The sequence below is a fragment of the Helicoverpa zea genome, chromosome 4 (genome assembly GCF_022581195.2).
Source record: "Helicoverpa zea isolate HzStark_Cry1AcR chromosome 4, ilHelZeax1.1, whole genome shotgun sequence".
Taxonomy (NCBI): Eukaryota; Metazoa; Arthropoda; class Insecta; order Lepidoptera; family Noctuidae; genus Helicoverpa; species Helicoverpa zea.
Window position 1 is genome coordinate 4,040,120 of NC_061455.1, and position 18,339 is coordinate 4,058,458.

The following is an 18,339-nucleotide window of genomic DNA, read 5'->3' on the forward strand; positions in this document are numbered from 1 at the left end:
TCAGACTAGTTGCAAGGTGCCAAAGATTCGGTCCTATGAAGAAGAATCCGCAAGAAACGCCATAAGGAGATACTCTCTTAAAAAAAATACAATAATTTAAAATCGTTTTCAAGCTATTCATGAGAAAGTTATATAATGCAAATGGAGCTAATTATGTATTAATCGATTGTACAAAACAATTTTAGTGCTAAGAAAAAAATATTTATACAATTCGAAATCTATACTCGGTAACTAAGTTCTCAAGCAAATATTGCAACTTGCATTCCGATTTGCTCGTCTGTGCGGAAGCACTGCCGTGCCCGTGGTCGCCGTAGAAGCATCATGTGAAAATAAAAAGGCAAAACATATTATTTTCAATAAAATATGTCTTTAAAATCCTGAATTTTATAATACGCCTTTTTAATCAAAATGTTTTTAACTGATGTTTTGTTGAAAATAATACACAACTCTGAGGGCTCAGTGTCTTAGAGACAGTAAGTTCTGATGTTAAAATTTGTAAAAGCAGACTTATTAAGTGGATATTATATCGATACTATTATGACAACTGCACAGCACTATGCCAATATAACATGTTATTGTAAACAACATTTATTTCTAAATATAGGTTTTTATACAGAAATAAACCAAAATATAAGTACTTTCACCATCAATTCATGTTCCCGTAACATATTTTTTATAAAATGTGAATTATTTTATGTAGTTTCTAGCAAAAATAGGTTCCTAACCTGTGTAAAGACAATCCAGCTTGATTTTGGTGCTTCCTAGCACCACACTTCACAATACAACACATAGGCATATTCGTTGATTATTTCACTATTGAAATAGTAAAGTCTTAAAAGTAAACACGAGTGATATTCTATAAAATAGCAAAAATAAGTCACGAAGAGCACCTATTTGACAGCACAACTACCATGACATATATGGCCAGATATGGCACGCAGAAGGATTTCAAAAGTAAATGTCACCATTTTACGCAATCACAAAAATATTGTTGTCCCTGTTTTCAAATACACTTATCTGCTTAGAAAGAGTGAGACAGAACTATGTTGCATAGTTTGTTTCATATTTATATAACTATAGATACGTCAATATCAAAACGGCGTCTCCTTATAATTCTAAGCTCGATGGCATACATTGACAGAACAAAAGTTGCTTCACTTTCTAGTATCGCGGCGCGGAGTCCTTACTTTTTTTACTAGTCCGTGTACAGAGTTAATATTATATTTAATCTTCTAGCAAAAATAAAACCCATTAATTGAAAACCAAGTAAACTAGAAAGTAGTAGGAGTTTAGGAAAGGTAATCACAAAAATAAAATAAATCACAAAATCGTATAAAACACCAGTTTAATTTAACAATATATTATATACCTAATACTGTAAATTATAATAGGCATGATGACAGTAATCAAAAATCATTAAAATAATATATTTATTAAATTAAACTTGAAGCTTGGAATATAAAACGCGCATTGTTTTCTTTATTAATAATGTGATTAATATGTATTTTTATAAAATAAAATTACGAAATAAGGCAATCCGCCATGATATCTTGAACACCAATCAAAGCTCGTGACGTCATTTCTCAAAACAACTCGCGCGAAAGCGCGCGAACGTCACATTTCGTTATTGTGAACTTCCACTGCGATCTTTGTTTTTAATTAATTAGTTGTTTATAACACGAGTTATGGAGCCCGGATTTATCAATGCAAACAGCGCTAATTTGCCTAGAATTGATATCATAATGCTGGGAAAGTTTTTGGCATCAAATAAAGATTTTTGTTCAGCTGAATTTAGAAATGTTAAAACTTCCATGTAAGTATACTAGTTTAATTAAAAAACAATGAGAGATGAAACCTAACCTCGAAATAGTTATTTACATTATAAACTATGCTAGAATCTAGAGAACTACGTAATAACTTACATCAAAGTGATCTTCACAAAAATAAAGTTGTACCCTGGGCAATATTGCTTTTGAATCTCGCCTTGCAAGTTTAAGCCACTTGTTTCGTATTTTTGTAGGTATTGTGAGGAACGTACACAAATAACTTATCAGGAGTTGTTTTGGATGTGTTCTTACTTGGTCCCCCAGTGACCCCACAACACCTATGCCCTTTCGAATTCATATTTAATAACACAAAAAACTTAATTATTGCACGAGCGTTGCTTACTCGCGTCTTGTAATTTCAGTCGTGACGTCACAAGTGACACCATGCCACTGACAAGCGTTTTCGCGCCGGATTCAAAGTGGACAGAGAAAAATGCAATTATTTGATAAAAAATCTTCGCATTTTCTTAAAATTAATAATTTTTCATATAAAATAGACGTATACCTACATCATACAAAGGAATTTAAAAATTTGTCATCATGCCTATTAGTTCATCATAGTCGGGTCATATCTTCTAATGGCAGTTGCTTTTGATTTGTAGGCGTCTTTTGTGCTCCCGGCAGTAAAAATGAGAGCACACCGCAAACTGTAAAACAAACAACAGTTTAGTTAAAAATTCGAGAATTCGATTGATATTAAATATCAAAGTAGTTAATAAAAAAAATTTGGAATCTTTTTCCCATGGTTCCACAAGCGACCCATAGTCTAAAGAAACTACTTCCCGCACCGAGTAAAAAATTGGAGAATGTCCTTTCTCAGGCGTCAGACTATCTATGTCCCAAATTTCATTTAAATTAGAAGTTTTCGCGGCAAAGCTAATATAAGTAGGGATTTGATAATAAAAAATCTTAATAACTGCTTATATACGTACGTATAAGTAATCCTCCAAACAAATAGAATGTCAATTCGCAGACCGCGTTCAGAAGCAGTCCTGCGACGTTAGTGCCTATTATCGAGCCTGTTCGACCCAACATCATGGTTAAACTCACAGCCATGCCTCTGAAATTGTTAAATACATATTTTGGAATTTTACTACTGCTATTGGTGGACTTATAAAAGGATCTAAACAAATTATTGCAATTGGCTAGACTGGGACATTTGTAGTAAGACTGAATTTTATATATCATATCAATCATAATCAATACTTGAAATGCACTTAAGTCGGCTGTTATGTTTTTGAAAATACAACTCACCTCAAATTCGTAGGGAAGAATTCTACAGCGTAAGCATTAACAGGGCCTATAGCCAACCCCATAATCGGGAACGAGGACAACAGAACAGCAAAGAGCATGTCCTGCGTTATAAAATTGATGAGAACACAAAATGTTCCTATTAAGAGGTAGACGGAGATCAAGAGTCGTTTCTTGCCAATAATCTTGACTGTACTACTGACTGCCACGGCTATTACGGCACAGCTTACATTTGCCACTGAGCTGATGACGAATGTTATGTTTTCTATTGTGTCTACGCATTCAGCGTCTTCTGCTATAGTCTGAAAGAATAAAAGTTACCAGTGAGTAGATACCCTACATTTAGAACAGTCTCTTTGTGTTTTACAACAGATTTAATAAATAAATATAGGTAAGATATCTTCCTATATAGATTCTGTTCTATTTGCCTTACTAACCTGGTTAAGTCGGTCGAAGATGACATCACAAGCTGTCATGCCTTCGCCGTCGCCAGTCAGGACTCGGTTGAGCACATCTGGGACCCACATGTATAAACCATTTAATCTGGAATAGAAAAAAATAATGACCAATGTTATTGGCTTAAATTACATGATCGTCAAAGTACTTAAGAATTTTAGCCCTAATAGGGAATGGGTGTCGATCCCAACTTCGTTGGGAAAAGGCTCGGTAGATGATGGTGATGATGGTATGGGTTCCCCCCTTTCAGAAGTTGTCGGGAAGATTGATACCGTAAGTACGTATGGTTAGGAACATTTAAGGAAACTACCTACTTACGCAATAAGCTGTTATTGATAGTTCAACTCAGATTTGCGCGCGGCCCTATGTGTGCGTCGGCTTGTAAATATACAACTTTCATTCGTGTGATAGTGACGTCGTCCGAGCATGACGTGTTCTCATCGCTTTTTGTTATGGGTACAGTCGTTTACGAAAATGTCTAGTTCTTCACGGAGAAAATGTTTTAAGGAGTCAGGTAGCGTTTCAAAAAAATGAAACAACATTCAAAGCTTTTCATTATTACATTTTACAGTTTATCATTATTTTCTCATACGGCTTTTCAAATTGACATTGACAGTATCTAAGAAATAAATGAAGTGAAATATCTAAGATGAATTAAATACTCCTTACATATTTTCTAGCTCGGGGTACGCGGACAATAAATAAATGTGTGGACTAAGAATGTAAAAGACCTATAATTTAGTATAATAATGGAAACAAAATGTGTGGGGAATTTTAAAAAATTATATTGCTTCGCATAATGTCAACCAAAATAAGACGGAAATAATGAAACTCATAAATGAACGTTTAAGTCAAATTGATGAAGGGATGTTGGGTAATACTTGTCGACATGTACAAAAGAAAAAAGAAGAATACTATAGACATTTTGACATGGAGTCAGAATTTATAATTAACATTGGTGAAAATAGCGAATTCGAAAATTCATCATTTGATTTTTCAAGTAGCGATACAGAATCATTATAAATAAATAAACTAAATTACGTAATAACTGTACTTTAAACAGCCGTATACAACCCCTAAATAACTGTATTTGTACCCGACTGTACCTCTTGTCACGCACACAAAGTCACTGTGTATGTACAAGGGTTACCCACACATAGGGCCGCGCGCACGACTGAGTTGAACTTACTATACAACTTTTACTTTGATGTATATGGGAAAAGATAATTATTAACTTACACTGCAAATATGCCGAACAGAAGAAATCCGTTCAGTGCAAACCATTTCAAATATGGCGGTTTGAGTAACGGCAAGCTTTGTACTTTCAATGAAGTTAGAAAACCGGTCTTTTGTTTTTCAAACTGAGGAGCATCCAGCCGCTTGATCTGAAACCAGAGTTCGTTGTTTTAGTGTTTTTATAATAAAAATTTTGTCTAAAAACAAGGTTGAGCTGATAGAAGCAAATGGAAGTCTGACTGATTCTTTTGAACGTATGGTACTTCATTATTGTGTTAATCTGGACAGAAAATGAAGAAAATATTGTTGTTTTTTCCAGTGCTAATTATCATTGGGAGTCCTGTAATGTGATGTTAGTTATTGCAACTGGAGCTACAATAATATTAAAACTTCAGAACAGGCGAGGCGCCATTATGTTGTTTCGCGCGATACGTCTTGGATATATGCGCAATCACATTATGATTATTATATCTGGCGTTACGCTTGATAATTAAATAGATACTCAGAGTGATAGAATTATACTTAATGAAAACTGATTACAGATACAATAATTACGTGGGTTATCAGAGTATATTCATTTATTATCTTGGGCCATAATACCTCAGTGGTTTACTTAAAATCAATTATATTCGAATGGACCAATTAAATTAAACATTTCGCCATATCTTCTCATGTATCATGTTACTTTTCTGGCAAAACATTTAAATATCCCTGAAACTGTGCCATGACCTACTTAAGCTGTTTTATCATCGTCAAGTTACGTGTTTCTTAGTGAGAGGTCACACAGTTAGTGTTTTTTATAGCGTACCTACTTAACTTAAGGACAAAAACAGGACATACTGGATAGTCTTCAGGAGCTTTTCTTTTGTTTCCAGCATACATCGTTTGAAGAACCTTAAGTGCTTCATCTAGTTTGCCCTGAGACACCAAATACTTTGGACTTTCGGGACCAAATGTCAGTAGTACTGCTGCCAGTATGAAGACTGAAGAGTATATAATTGCAAGGAGTCTCCATGGCCTGAAGAAATATAGTCCGAAATCTATCCGGAAATCTAGAGGCAGTATACCCCAAGCCAGTACTGGAACAGAACAAAAGAAAGAATGAGGAGTGCATAATGTTCATAAAAAATAATACGAGGAGTAGGTACATTAGACTGTTCATAAGAGGAGCACATGAGAGAGTACATAAGAGAGTAGCTATATAAGAGGAGTACATAAGAGAGTACAAAAGAGGAGTACATAAGAGAGTACATAAGAGAGTACATAAAAGGAGTACATAAGAGAGTACATAAGAGAGTAAGAGAGTACATAAAAGATTACATAAAATAGTACATAAGAGAGTACATAAGAGAGTAGATAAGAGGAGTACATAAGAGAGTACATAAGAGAGTAAGAGAGTACATAAGAGATTACATAAGAGAGTAGGTATATAAGAGAGTACATAAGAGATTACATAAGAGAGTAGGTATATAAGAGGAGTACATAAGAGAGTACATAAGAGAGTACATAAGAGAGTACAAAAGAAGAGTATATAAGAGGAGTACATAAGAGAGTAAGTACATAAGAAAGTACATAAGAGGAGTAGATAAGAGAATACATAAGAGAGTCCATTTGTATGTTCTTAGTGAAAATATAAAGCAAAAGGAATATAAATAAAATGCAAATAATGACATAAGTAGTAAATGTTCCTCTATTGTCTGAATTGATTTGAATGACTGAATATTTGCCAAATTAGGCAGATGACCTTCCGAAGCAGAGTCGGATGTGTACTCGGTTCTCGGGGATATAAGTTTGTACTATGCTATTGGCTGACGGTTGTCCCATTTAAAAGCCTTCAAACTGGTCTTTATAAACTTGTAATACTCACGAGGCACTAGAGCAGAGCCGCTGATCTGCAGAGCGTTCGTGATGGAGAGCACCACATCCCTGTACTTAGCCGGCAGAATCTCACCGATGAACGTGTAAGGCACCGCCGCTGGGCAGGCTATGCTGACCAACAGTAATTAATATGTTAAGGTTGAATAGGAATAAGTTGAATCCTTGTTTGAAGGCAGTTACAATAATATAGTAAAAATAAACAATGCATCGGAGACGGAGAGCATGCAATATTAGGTAGGGGAGAGAAGCTGCGGGATTGTTCGAAAGAGTTACGGCAGCCCTAGTAGATACATAAAAGGCCTACGAAGGAATATGATGGGTTTTATTCAGTAAGAGACCGCTACTCCCTCACGCTGCTAACCCACAGCGGGAGGAGTCATTTGATGAGTTCCCATAAGAAAAATGTAGGGGAAAAGACGGGTAAGTGTTTAAATTATTTAGTGGTCCACTTATTCTTACCAAAGTGATGTGACGAATTTGCACGCTGCAAAGCTTATGAGGTTGGGCATGAATGCAGCTGTCATTCCGAAGACCCCAGCCAGTAGCGAGGCGTAAATGACCACCCGCTTTCGACCACGCGTGTCTACCAAGTAGCCCCATGGGAATGATGTTGCCACGATACCTAGAAGAAATTTGGGTATTAGGTATATGAGGAATCTACATATTATTATCTGTCTGCTTTGCTTTCATGTGGTTTCTAAGGAAATTATTGAGTGTCCAGATTATTAAATATCCTACGTTGCAGGGACTACTGATTCGATTCGAATTTTCTTTCAGTGTTTTGCTAGCCCATCTATCGAGCGAGGCTCAAGGTACTTTTCCAGGGTACGTGAATTAGGTAGTTTCTACGTGACGTGGGTGAAACCTCTGACAGAAGCTAGGCAATAAATCAAAACGGTTATCAACGCAAAGACATGTATGTAAGTTAGGTACATAGGTAGGTATGTATATATGTCCTGTGTTGCTAATGATCGTTAGTCTAACCACTAGAGCCGGAACTATTAACGCCCACACAAACATAGAGTTCCTGAATGTTATCATATGTACCTACATATACGGCGTGCTATGATTTTTTTGTAATCTGAAATTATTTGTTTTCAAATAAGACTCAATTATTTAAAAGACGAAGCGAATTATAACATTTCAGCAATATTCTACTAGTATTCAGAAAAATCTCTGATGCAATTCAATAACGTCATGATGGTCATTATCAGAAAAACTATGCAATTTTCGTAAAAATATAAATTGATTTCCAAGAAAATAGTTTAAGTAGCGAGAAAAACATGGCCCAGGATTTTTTAAGTAGATCCGATTGTTTCAGTAAATGCATTACTGGTTTTAATTAGTTCATTATGTGACAATTAAGTCACTTTGGCCTTCATTGGGGTTTTGTACCTGTTCCATTAATATCTAGGTGTACATTTATTTAGTTATCTTTCGACAGATATTGGCAGCTGTACCTACGACCTTTAAGTGACGACAATTAATGGTACCAGGACCAAAAGACCAAAGACTAGAAACGAACAGGTTTTAATAATTGTATTATTTACTTCATTTTTAAATGTCCTTCATATAGGTTTGATACTTTTGTGTGTCTATAAAATAAACATAACGAATTATTAATATACGGTGCCTACTTTTTGTAACACATACGTATTGTTTTTATCAAAATCGCAACACAAAATTATATCCATATCATTCGACACTCCCATTTAAACATTCTTATAATTATTTCTGATATCATTAATTGATTTAAGATTATGTAACGGAATCGCATGGGTGTTTTATCAGTTCTGTGATTTTCACTGATTTTGTTTCAGGGGCACGTAATCGAATAACAATGCTGATAACTTGAATAGGTAATCGATTTCAGGCTACTTTTGTCTCCATGCGCATCTTTTGGGATATGTAGATCTTGTGGAGATGCTTTGCTTGTCCGAAGATAACTTCATAATGCTTATTAAACTTGACTTGTTTAAAAAGAAAACATTACCTACTGCGCAAACGTGAGGCGTCAAATCGCTAACTTCAGAAGTACGTTGTTGATTACAGGGGCCCGATTCTCCTAATTTTACTTAAGCTACATACGATTCACGTTCGACTCGGTTCGACTGAGATCCAATCCAGACTCGATTACGATTGAAGCGTATGTGGCATTCCGCTATTTTTTCTTTGAAATAAACGTTTTCATCCTTTTCTGTCATTCAATAATGAATCATTTTGTCTGCAAATGATTTACGATTGCAATATGATTGTAGAACAAACTACCGTATAGACCAAAATCACCAAAATAGCAGACCAAACGAAAACCAATCGAATGTCGTTGGAATACGATTGGTCTTTTATTAGTAGCAGAATGCCCGATATGGTTAAAACTTCTATTGCGATCATATTGCGATTCGATTTCTATTCGATTTTGACATTATTAACTTAGGAGAATCGGGACCCTGGTGTGAACTGAACCAACCTATATAAGGTATAGATGAGATGAATCCTCTTTGGCCATCAGTCATGTTGAGATCACACATCGCTGCTGGCAGCACGAAGGAGTAGCCAACTGGTTCCACGATAGCTGCTATCAGGAATAGGGCCAATGCTAAACAGTACTTTATGTTGTACCATCCGATACCTGAAACGGGAGTTAGACAATTTTAAATTAATGTATTTCCTGTGGAAGCCGACCCCAACATGATTGGGAAAAGGCTCGGAGGATGATGTATTTCCTGTGTTAATGTAAAAATATATCTATATCTACTGTAATATGTAAAGAGAAAAGATATAGAGAGATTTGATTGTTTGTTTTGTACCAAATGAGCTCCGGTACTACTGAACCGATTTTGAATAATTCTTTCACTGTTAGGAAGCTATACAAAATGCGCTGAACATGGGCTGTTTTATGCGAGTACGGGAAGAAATTTCCCCACGTCGCGGGTAAAACCGTGTGGAACAGCTAGTAACAATATAAAGAGCTGTGCAGTTGGAAAAAGGTGTCTTTGTTTCCTTACATTGTAGGTAAAGAGTTTATTTATTCAGAGCTTTAATTTAATGTCTCAATTAGTATCCATCATAAGCCTTGTAATTATCGGGAATTGCTTTATAACGAGGCTGTGTCCGATTATAGATTGCAACAGTCAGCAGTTTGATGCGATAATTTTTGTTCAAGGTATTTTAAAGTCAAGATTACTAGGTGCATTTATTTCATTAAATCTGACCGCGATCTTCTAAACGCTTTACATATTTACCTTATTATTGTCATTTGTACCTTAAACAGGTAATTAATGCATTTTCTTTCGTTACTTTTGCTGTAGGTACCTATCTATATGGGTCAAGTGGGTAATAAAAGGACATCAGAAACAATTAAAACATTTTACTTACTTACCTAATGAGTACCAGGCAAGTACCAATCCAACTTTTCTAAGTTTGTATGTACTTTCTAAGTAAGTACATATATCTTAGACACCGATGACTGTGTTTCGGAAGGCACGTTAAACTATAGGTCCCGGCTGTCATTGAACATCTTTGGCAGTCGTTACGGGTAGTCAGAAGCCTGAACCAGTCTAGCCAAGGAGTATTGGGCTGCCCGAGTAACTGGGTTGAGGAGGTCAGATAGGCAGTTGTTGCTGCGTAATGTAGTTGAGAGAAGGCTCGGGAGATGATGACTTGACGACGACGATGACGAAGTTCAAATCAGTGAGATTTACTCATATCTATCTAGTTTTATTAGAATAACTGGTTTCATTAATCTATTAGACACGTGGAGTACTAAATAGCTTATTAAGAATACTTGAATCTAGATCATGACAAGACCATACTGTTTACTTCCTTGAAATTTGTACCACATCATGGTGCATGTACCACATGTGTTGCTTAAATTAATTAACATATGTTTGTAATAGATCGAATAACAAATTGTCTTATAATGGTAGGTAGTAAGTTAAGCTGTTTACCTAATTTAGCAAAGACATAATTATGCAATATCATAATTACATTGATAGAGACGACGCATACGTGTTAGTAACCCACTTGCTTTAACTTTTTTTTTAATTAAAAGGAAAAATAGAGTTTATGTGACTGGGTCTATAAAATAAATATTACCTACTTACATTATATAGCTACCAAAAAAAGGTCGCGTCTGCCGTAACAAAAAGAGGCTGTACTTTTAATAAGAGTTAGGATCGGAGCTGGTTGCTAAGGCAAATCAGAGTTACGTTTACATTTTACTGTACTTTCTGAACAGTAACTGTTTTTTGAAACTACGCCCTAGAATAGTTATTTGTTATACATGAGTGCAAAGTTGCTTTTTAACCGGGGGCTCAATTTTGATGACCGAGCAAGCGAAGGATTCTAAAATTGAAACACGAGCGTAGCGAGTGTTTCAATAATTAGAATCCTGAGCGATAGCGAGGGAACCAAAAGAGCACAAGGTGAAAAATCTTTGCACTCGAGTGCAACACGTAACTTTTCATCCCACCTCATCGAGGAAATCACTAAATGCAAAAAAACAAAATGGCGCGCACATATGAGTATCAAATTAAAAAGAAGTACATATTAAAGTTAATTTATTTGAAAACTCAGTTTAAAAATGAAACGAGGATAAAAATCTATGTAAAAACAATAATAAAAATTACTTAATTAATTTAAGCAGTATTTTATTTGTTTAATATGTATTTTTTTGAAAAGTCTTATTAGCCCGGTCAAAATAGACATTTGAAATAACAAAAATTCCCACAGAGCTGATTTTTGGTGGAGAGCTAGATTTGATTATTATAAATAAAATACTAAAAGTCCCCATCGATCCCATGTGTGCGTCAAAAGTTATTCGAGGTCAAATGTCAAAATTTTAGGTTTTTTGATTTTTTTTCGAAAACGGTAAGTTTTATCAAAAAAAGACATCAGACCAAAATCGTAGATCTTTAAATTTTCTACAAAAATGGCATTAACAGTTTTCTCCTAAATCTTACCATTCCTGAGATATTGCGCATCAAAGTATATTCCATACATGACATGCACACATGTCCACGCCACCTGTGAGGTAGTGTACTCGGTGCGTTTTTTTTTACCGTAGTTTCTCCTGTAGGCCTACTCCACTAACTGTCATGACAATTTTAGGATAGTTTAAGGGAATAATTGCCGTCAAGTTCTAATATGATGTCATTATTGATATTAACTATTGGGTTAACTATTATTGTGATTGTTTTAGATTTATCAGATTCATACAAAAACTCGTGGTGGCCTAGTGGGTAAAGAACCAACCTCTCAAGTATGAGTGGGTTCGATTCCACGTCAGACAAGTACCAATGCAACTTTTCTAAGTTTGTATGTACTTTCTAAGCATATTTTGGACACCAACGACTGTTTCTGATGGCACGTTAAACTGTAGGTTCTGGATGTCATTGAACATCCTTGGCAGTCGTAATGGGTAGTTAGAAGCCAGTAAGTCTGACACCAGTCTAACCAAGCGGTATTGGGTTGCCCGGGTAACTGGGTTGAGGGGGCAGATGGGGCAGTCGCTCCTTGTAAAGGACTGGTACTACATCAGCTACATCCGGTTAAACTAGAAGCCGACTCCAACATAGTTGGGAAAAGGGCTCGGAGGATGATTTGATACTACAATATTTTTTGCAATTGCAAAAAATTATGTCAGGAGTTTTCCTGGAGCAGGTGGGAGTAAAGTTTTAATAGGTTCCAGATATTATGTATCAATTTCCAACCCCAGTCTTCTGGATAAAAATGGAAATGTCGAAGGAAAATAAGCGTGCGATAATTTTCTACAACTTTAAAAGCGGATTGTCGCGACTTCAGCGCTTAAAAAAAAAATGTTCTGTGTTTAGTGATGCAGAACCATGCCTTAGGACTGCAGTACGCTGATATTTAGGATTTAAAAGTGGGCAATCTAGCCTTAGAGACAAGCCACTTGAAGGTAGTTCAAAACCCGATATGACCCAAGATAATATCGAGGCTATGCGGCAGTTAATTGTCGCAGACCAACATGTAACATACCGTGACATAGATCCGTGGGCATAACGATTGTTTTACATTCCACAAAATTAAGTAAAGTCTTCGTGGTAAACGTTTCAGCACACCTGAAAAAGCTATTGACTCATACAAATCGGCCAATTTGACTACCCCACTTTAGAATGGAATAAATGTTTCAAGAACTGGGTTTAATGCGTGCAAAAGTACATTAAATATCGCAGAGAATTCTTTGAAAAACAATAAATGGTATTAACTTATTAGATTGTCTGTACTTATTTCAAACGATACAACTTAAAGGTAGCCCTCGTATGTACGTGGCTTATATGTGCATATCATGTATAGTGTGACTCTTTGAATCGCTATATCTCAGGAATGGTAAGATTTAGGAGAAAACTGTTAATGCTATTTTTGTAGAAAATTTAAAGATCTACGATTTGGTCTGATGTCTTTTTTTGATAAAACTTACCGTTTTCGAAAAAAAATCAAAAAACCTAAAATTTTGACATTTGACCTCGAATAACTTTTGACGCACACATGGGATCGATGGGGACTTTTAGTATTTTATTTGTAATGATCAAATCTAGCTCTCCACCAAAAATCAGCTCTGTGGGAGTTTTTGTTATTTGACCACTACTTTTATGTCTATTTTGACCGGGCTATATCAAGATTGTCACAAATGGAGTATTGCACACGATGTTCTAAATTCAAATCACTTTGCCGCTCTAGAGGATAAAAACGACTTTTGCGCTCAGATATCAAAGGGTAAAACTACTCTTTCCGAGATGGTGGGATGAAAAAATATTTTGTGTCATTTATGCAGAATCACTGTAAAACAATACACAATTCGCTAACGGTATCAATGTTTTGTCACTGATAAGCGTTTGGAACTGGGCATGAGGAAGATTTTGATTAACTCTATATTATATAAATCGGCTTATCTCATGCTCTCCTCGTTTAAAATTGTAACTTCAAATATTAGCATTACGTGCTAGCATTGTTTATTGTAGGTATTAAAATGTAATCGTAGGTCTATTGTGGGTGATTAATCTCTTGTATCTAGTTGGCTTGTTATCAATATTTATTGCTACCTGCCTACCAGGATATATTGTTATTTAAGTATAATTACTTGCTTTTATGCTAAGATTGAACGACAATATAAAAAAAAAGTTTTTTTCGAAAAAGTATCGCGTTCCACAATCCATCCATTCTCGAAAAGAGAGTCAAGGAAAAGATAAATATTTTTTTTTGAAATGTGGGTTAACAGTTTATGCAGCTACTCCGATGCACCGAAAAGTATAGTGGTCGGTATTGAAGATTGGCAAATGTATTCATGTGACGGACCAAATAAGGTCCAATGAATGCAAGAAGGATTACGAAATTACAAGTAATTTATGACACGAGTTTTCGGAGATTTCAACAGGTTTTTTGTGACTAATTTTTCGCCAAATTGGAAATGGCTGTTTACTATGACCAGATGCAACAGGGCAACCATTGTAAATATGGATTGACTGTCTAATCTTGTCAGTCTTCGAACTCCAACTTATGTGAAATTATATCCATGATGAAGTCAGTCAGATTTACAATTAGGCAAAAAACAATTTTAAACATGTTTCTATCAAAGAATTCATTGTATTTAATTCATTTGGAGGTATTATCTATACATATAATAATCTATACATATAATAAATCTGTAAAAAAACTGTGTCTGTACATTGAATATATCAAAAAAATAATAATTGGGTGGGGTTTAGAAACAGTAATGGAGCACAAATCCAAAAAAAAAATTCTGTCTGTATGTCTGTATGTCTGTATGTCTGTATGTCTGTTTGTTTGTACACGCTAATCTTCCGAACTACTGAACGGATTTCGATGATTTTTTCTTTGTTGTATCAGTATTAAGCCTGGTCAACATATAGGCTATAATTTATCTTCGAAACTTGAAGACCTGATGCAGAACTCCAACAGACCAACAAAACTATAAGAGATACAAAAATGGTGCCATGGCAAAAATTGTTTCATGTGATGAGCATTTTCAGCTGAGATAATAAATTTGAAGATCTGGAACACCTGATGTGGAACCCCAAGAGCCCAGCTTCTCTGTACCATATACAGGTATGATGTTTTAGCAAAAGTTGTTCAATTTGATAAGTACTTTCTATTGACTTATACAAATTGAAGATCTAAAACACCTGATGTGGAACTCCAGGGGCCCAGCTAGACTATAGCATATGAAGATATGACGTTTTAGCAAAAGTGGTTCAATCTGATAAGCACTCTCTATTGACGTATAAACATCGAAGATCTGGAACACCTGATGTGGAACTTCAAGAGCAATACTACACTTGAAATGTATAGAAATGAATGTTATGAAATAGGTATGGCGAATCAAAAAAAAAGTAATTAGTCCGTCTTTTAGATAACCCTAAAATAATGGACACGTATTTTTCTTTTCTCTCTCTCACAAACAAATAATAACGAAGATACAACACGCTTGAATTTTGTGTTAAGTCACTGCTTAGTACAAATTTTACATACCTAGACGTGGCGTTACGAGCCCCCAATCTCCGACTTTGTTTCGTTATATCTCATTATTATTTTGTATGTCTCTTCCAGACCTCGGGACTACAGAGTTCCGAATTTTTGGGAGGCAAACGTGGGGCCGAAGCCAACACGCTGAAGCCCTTTTGAGACAACTTTAATGAAATGGTGACACAAAACCGACGATTATCCCTTTATACACTATAGAAATGAACCCAAGGACAATCCCCGGTGGACGTCGTTAAAAAAAGACAATCCCCGGTTCTATGCTAAACTATTGCTAACTATGGAGGAAAAGTACTTGGGCTATTGTGATGGGATGTTAGTGGATGACAATGTATTAGGTACATGTAAAAATGGCACGTGGAGACTTGCCACCTCACTTACTGGGCCCCTGGGAACCAGTCACTGAATAGCAACAAGAGGGCAACAGGTACATGAGCGGCTGTAGGGTGAGGATACCTCGGTGGACTTTAAACGCTGATTACGCGCTCCCTGTGCTTACCATGAGGCACCTACCCTCCGAGCAGGGCTACTAATCCTGCTCTAGCGACTCCACTCTGGACGGCCAAGCCAAGCCATAGGCGTGAGACCTACCCCCGTCATGGTTCACTCCGACCGGCCGGAGATGGGGGACAGTATACTCTCCCTGGAGAACTCAGTATATATAGCCCCGCGGGGTCGCTACTCCCCGTCATCAGCCTCAGATGTCCTGCGGTGCCTGTATCTCATTATTATTGTCGTTATTATCTCAAGAGCCTTTGTCCCAATTATTTTAGGGTCGACTTCCAGTCACGATGCAACTGAGTACCAGTGTTTTACAAGGAGCGACTGCCTATCTGACCTCCACAACCCGGTTACCCGCTCAACCCAACACCCCTTGGTAAGACTTACTGGCTTCTGACTACCCATAACGACTGCCAAGAATGTTCAATGACAGCCGGAACCTACAGTTTAACATCCCCTCCAAATAACGGTCATTGGTATCCAAAATATACGTAGAAAGTACATAAGAACTTAGAAAAGTTGCATTGGCAGGCACTTGCCAGACCTGGAATCAAAGCCGCACGCTCATACTTGAGAGATTGGTTCTCTACCCACTAAACCACCACGACTTCCACTAAGTCACCACGACTTTGTCATCTATTTAATGTTTTTTTACGTAATAATACGTGTAGGTACCTAATATTTTTGCCACTCACAACTTAAATGCGGACTAATTAGAATCACCACTTTTATCCCTATGGTCACGTCTATTGCGGTTCAGTTCTCAGCGTTTTGTTTAGTCTGCTGTGCTTTTGCCGTTAAAGTACAAAAATTTAATATATGGAACGTTTCTAATGGTTATGCGTATTCCGTTGTTTCCAAGTCAACGGGCCCTTAAAATTCAATATTAATTATTCAGATCTTTGATTTTGCTGACCCCGTAGTCGCTGGCGTAAGGGACAGGATCCGCGTACGAAGTCGCGGGCAGAAGCTAGTCCATGAAATAAATCGAAATGATATGTGTAAAAGATAAAAGTAAATAGGTAGAAACATATGGAAAAACCATGCCCTTTCTGCAACAAACCTGTTTACAGAGGGGTAATTTATGTATTTACCTATACAGAATTCCAGTTTAGGTCGACTACCTTTTTTTCTCAGCTGAGGTTTTTTCTAGAACAATTTCTGACATGGGCTGACACTATTAGGTGCGTGCAGTTTTTTATATAATTTTATTAATAAGGTTTTTTTAGATGCAGCGCAAAAGTTCTCAACATTGTCCCTTATGCTCTTATAATTTGGAAGTGGTAGATTAGGTACACTTTTCCTGATCTACATTTTAAAATAGGAATTTTTCTACGTTATTTTATCAACTGCACAACTATCTACATTCAATAGAAACAATTATTATTTGTATTGAAACCACTAATTAAATTCTACAAAAATATGAGTCACAAAATTGCTCGAAGTCAGAATCAGATGAATAAACTTAAATGTAATGTTTTTCGATGCGAATTATACTCTGTAATTGATCAAATTGTTTATGCGAGCTGAAAAATGACTGAAATGTTATTCTATTGCGTGTATCAAAGTCTAGGCCAAATAACTCAAGGATTTTGTTTGTGCTCCTATTTTTAACAACAAGTGGGCAACAATACATTGTAGACCCATTATATAGGAACAAGCCATATGAGCGCCAATTGTTATGTCTAACACAGATCAAAACTAAACTGGCCTACTGGTTCACTCCAAAATAGTTCCAAAGAAATAATTTAATGTATTATATTGCTTACCTGCCACTGCCAATGCTTGATCCAAATTCGCCGCATATTTATCCTTATTATCAACATCTTCAGCAACAGTATTTATTTTATCTTCCATTTTAAAAACATTTAACTTAAAAATAAATTAAAAACCACTAGTCACAGCACCATCAACAAGCATTGTTTTTAAGAGTCGAACCGCGACTGCAGATAAGTACAATGTAACGATGAACGAAAACATGCGATATTATTATTTCAATTAATTAGCTGATTATTAGTCAGAGCAACCCGTCCGATTTACGCGACTGATACACTGTGAAACGGTAATTAGCGTAAGAGTGCGTGTTATAAGCTTGTATGTTTATCAGGACTTATTTCTGATACTGTCCGGCATTTGGCACCCAGTCCCTACGCTGTCCGCGCACCACACGTCACGAATTATCGTCTCTCGTCTCGTTTTTATTTTATTTTCGTGAACATCAGTTTTGAAGACAGGCGACCGATACGGATTAATACTTTTGTTCGTATGACTAAGTGTTAATAACCTTCGCTGATAAAATATATCATAAATAATTTGTATGTGACATAAACAAATTGGGTATTTGTTTATTTAAGTTTCCTGGAGTTTAATTATGTTAATAAAATGGAATTAACTCTTTTACGAAGGGCAAAAGTGAGACTGCTGTTCGTTTATCGATAAAACAAAGTGTTGAGTCTTCACTACGACTTTGAGCTATCCTTGAAAGCTACAATTTATATTTGAAGGTACAGCCAGGAAGAGAATGGACAGGCACAGGACAGAAAGTTAAGCATTTATGATACATTATCCTTCATTGAGGCAGACTGTATAGTTATTTTTTTCGAATATTTAAATAAATCAGTGTTTACTATGCATGTATTCCTTTTGCTCTTGGTCGTATGTGCAGTCTTTT

General features: G+C 36.0%; 1 protein-coding gene across 2 annotated transcripts; it reads right to left on the minus strand.

The window, feature by feature from the left end:
- Positions 1–1,092: 1,092 nt before the first annotated feature.
- On the minus strand, positions 1,093–17,828 carry LOC124630013 (synaptic vesicle glycoprotein 2B-like). 2 transcript variants are annotated; one of them, XM_047163715.1, is made up of 11 exons: positions 17,438–17,828; positions 9,115–9,276; positions 7,107–7,269; positions 6,637–6,758; positions 5,610–5,848; positions 4,773–4,918; positions 3,515–3,620; positions 3,081–3,379; positions 2,759–2,886; positions 2,375–2,473; positions 1,093–1,389 (listed from the first exon to the last, which is right to left on the minus strand). In XM_047163715.1, exons 1-10 carry the CDS (start codon positions 17,523–17,525, stop codon positions 2,382–2,384), a joined length of 1,545 nt encoding a protein of 514 aa, XP_047019671.1. In that variant the 5' UTR covers positions 17,526–17,828; the 3' UTR covers positions 1,093–1,389; positions 2,375–2,381. The 2 variants fall into 2 exon arrangements, with proteins under 2 accessions (XP_047019671.1, XP_047019672.1); XM_047163716.1 differs by lacking the exon at positions 17,438–17,828 and adding an exon at positions 10,027–10,072 and having other exon boundaries at positions 1,098–1,389.
- Between the last annotated feature and the right edge of the window lie 511 nt (positions 17,829–18,339).

Coding starts and splice junctions, on each gene's coding strand:
- LOC124630013 (XM_047163715.1), bottom strand. CDS start 17,525: ATGGAAGATAAAATAAATACTGTTGCTGAAGATGTTGATAATAAGGAT. Junction 5,849..6,636: donor CGGCTCTGCTCTAGTGCCTC/GTGAGTATTACA, acceptor GTTCTGTTCCAG/TACTGGCTTGGGGTATACTG. Junction 4,919..5,609: donor AAGCTCCTGAAGACTATCCA/GTATGTCCTGTT, acceptor CTCTGGTTTCAG/ATCAAGCGGCTGGATGCTCC.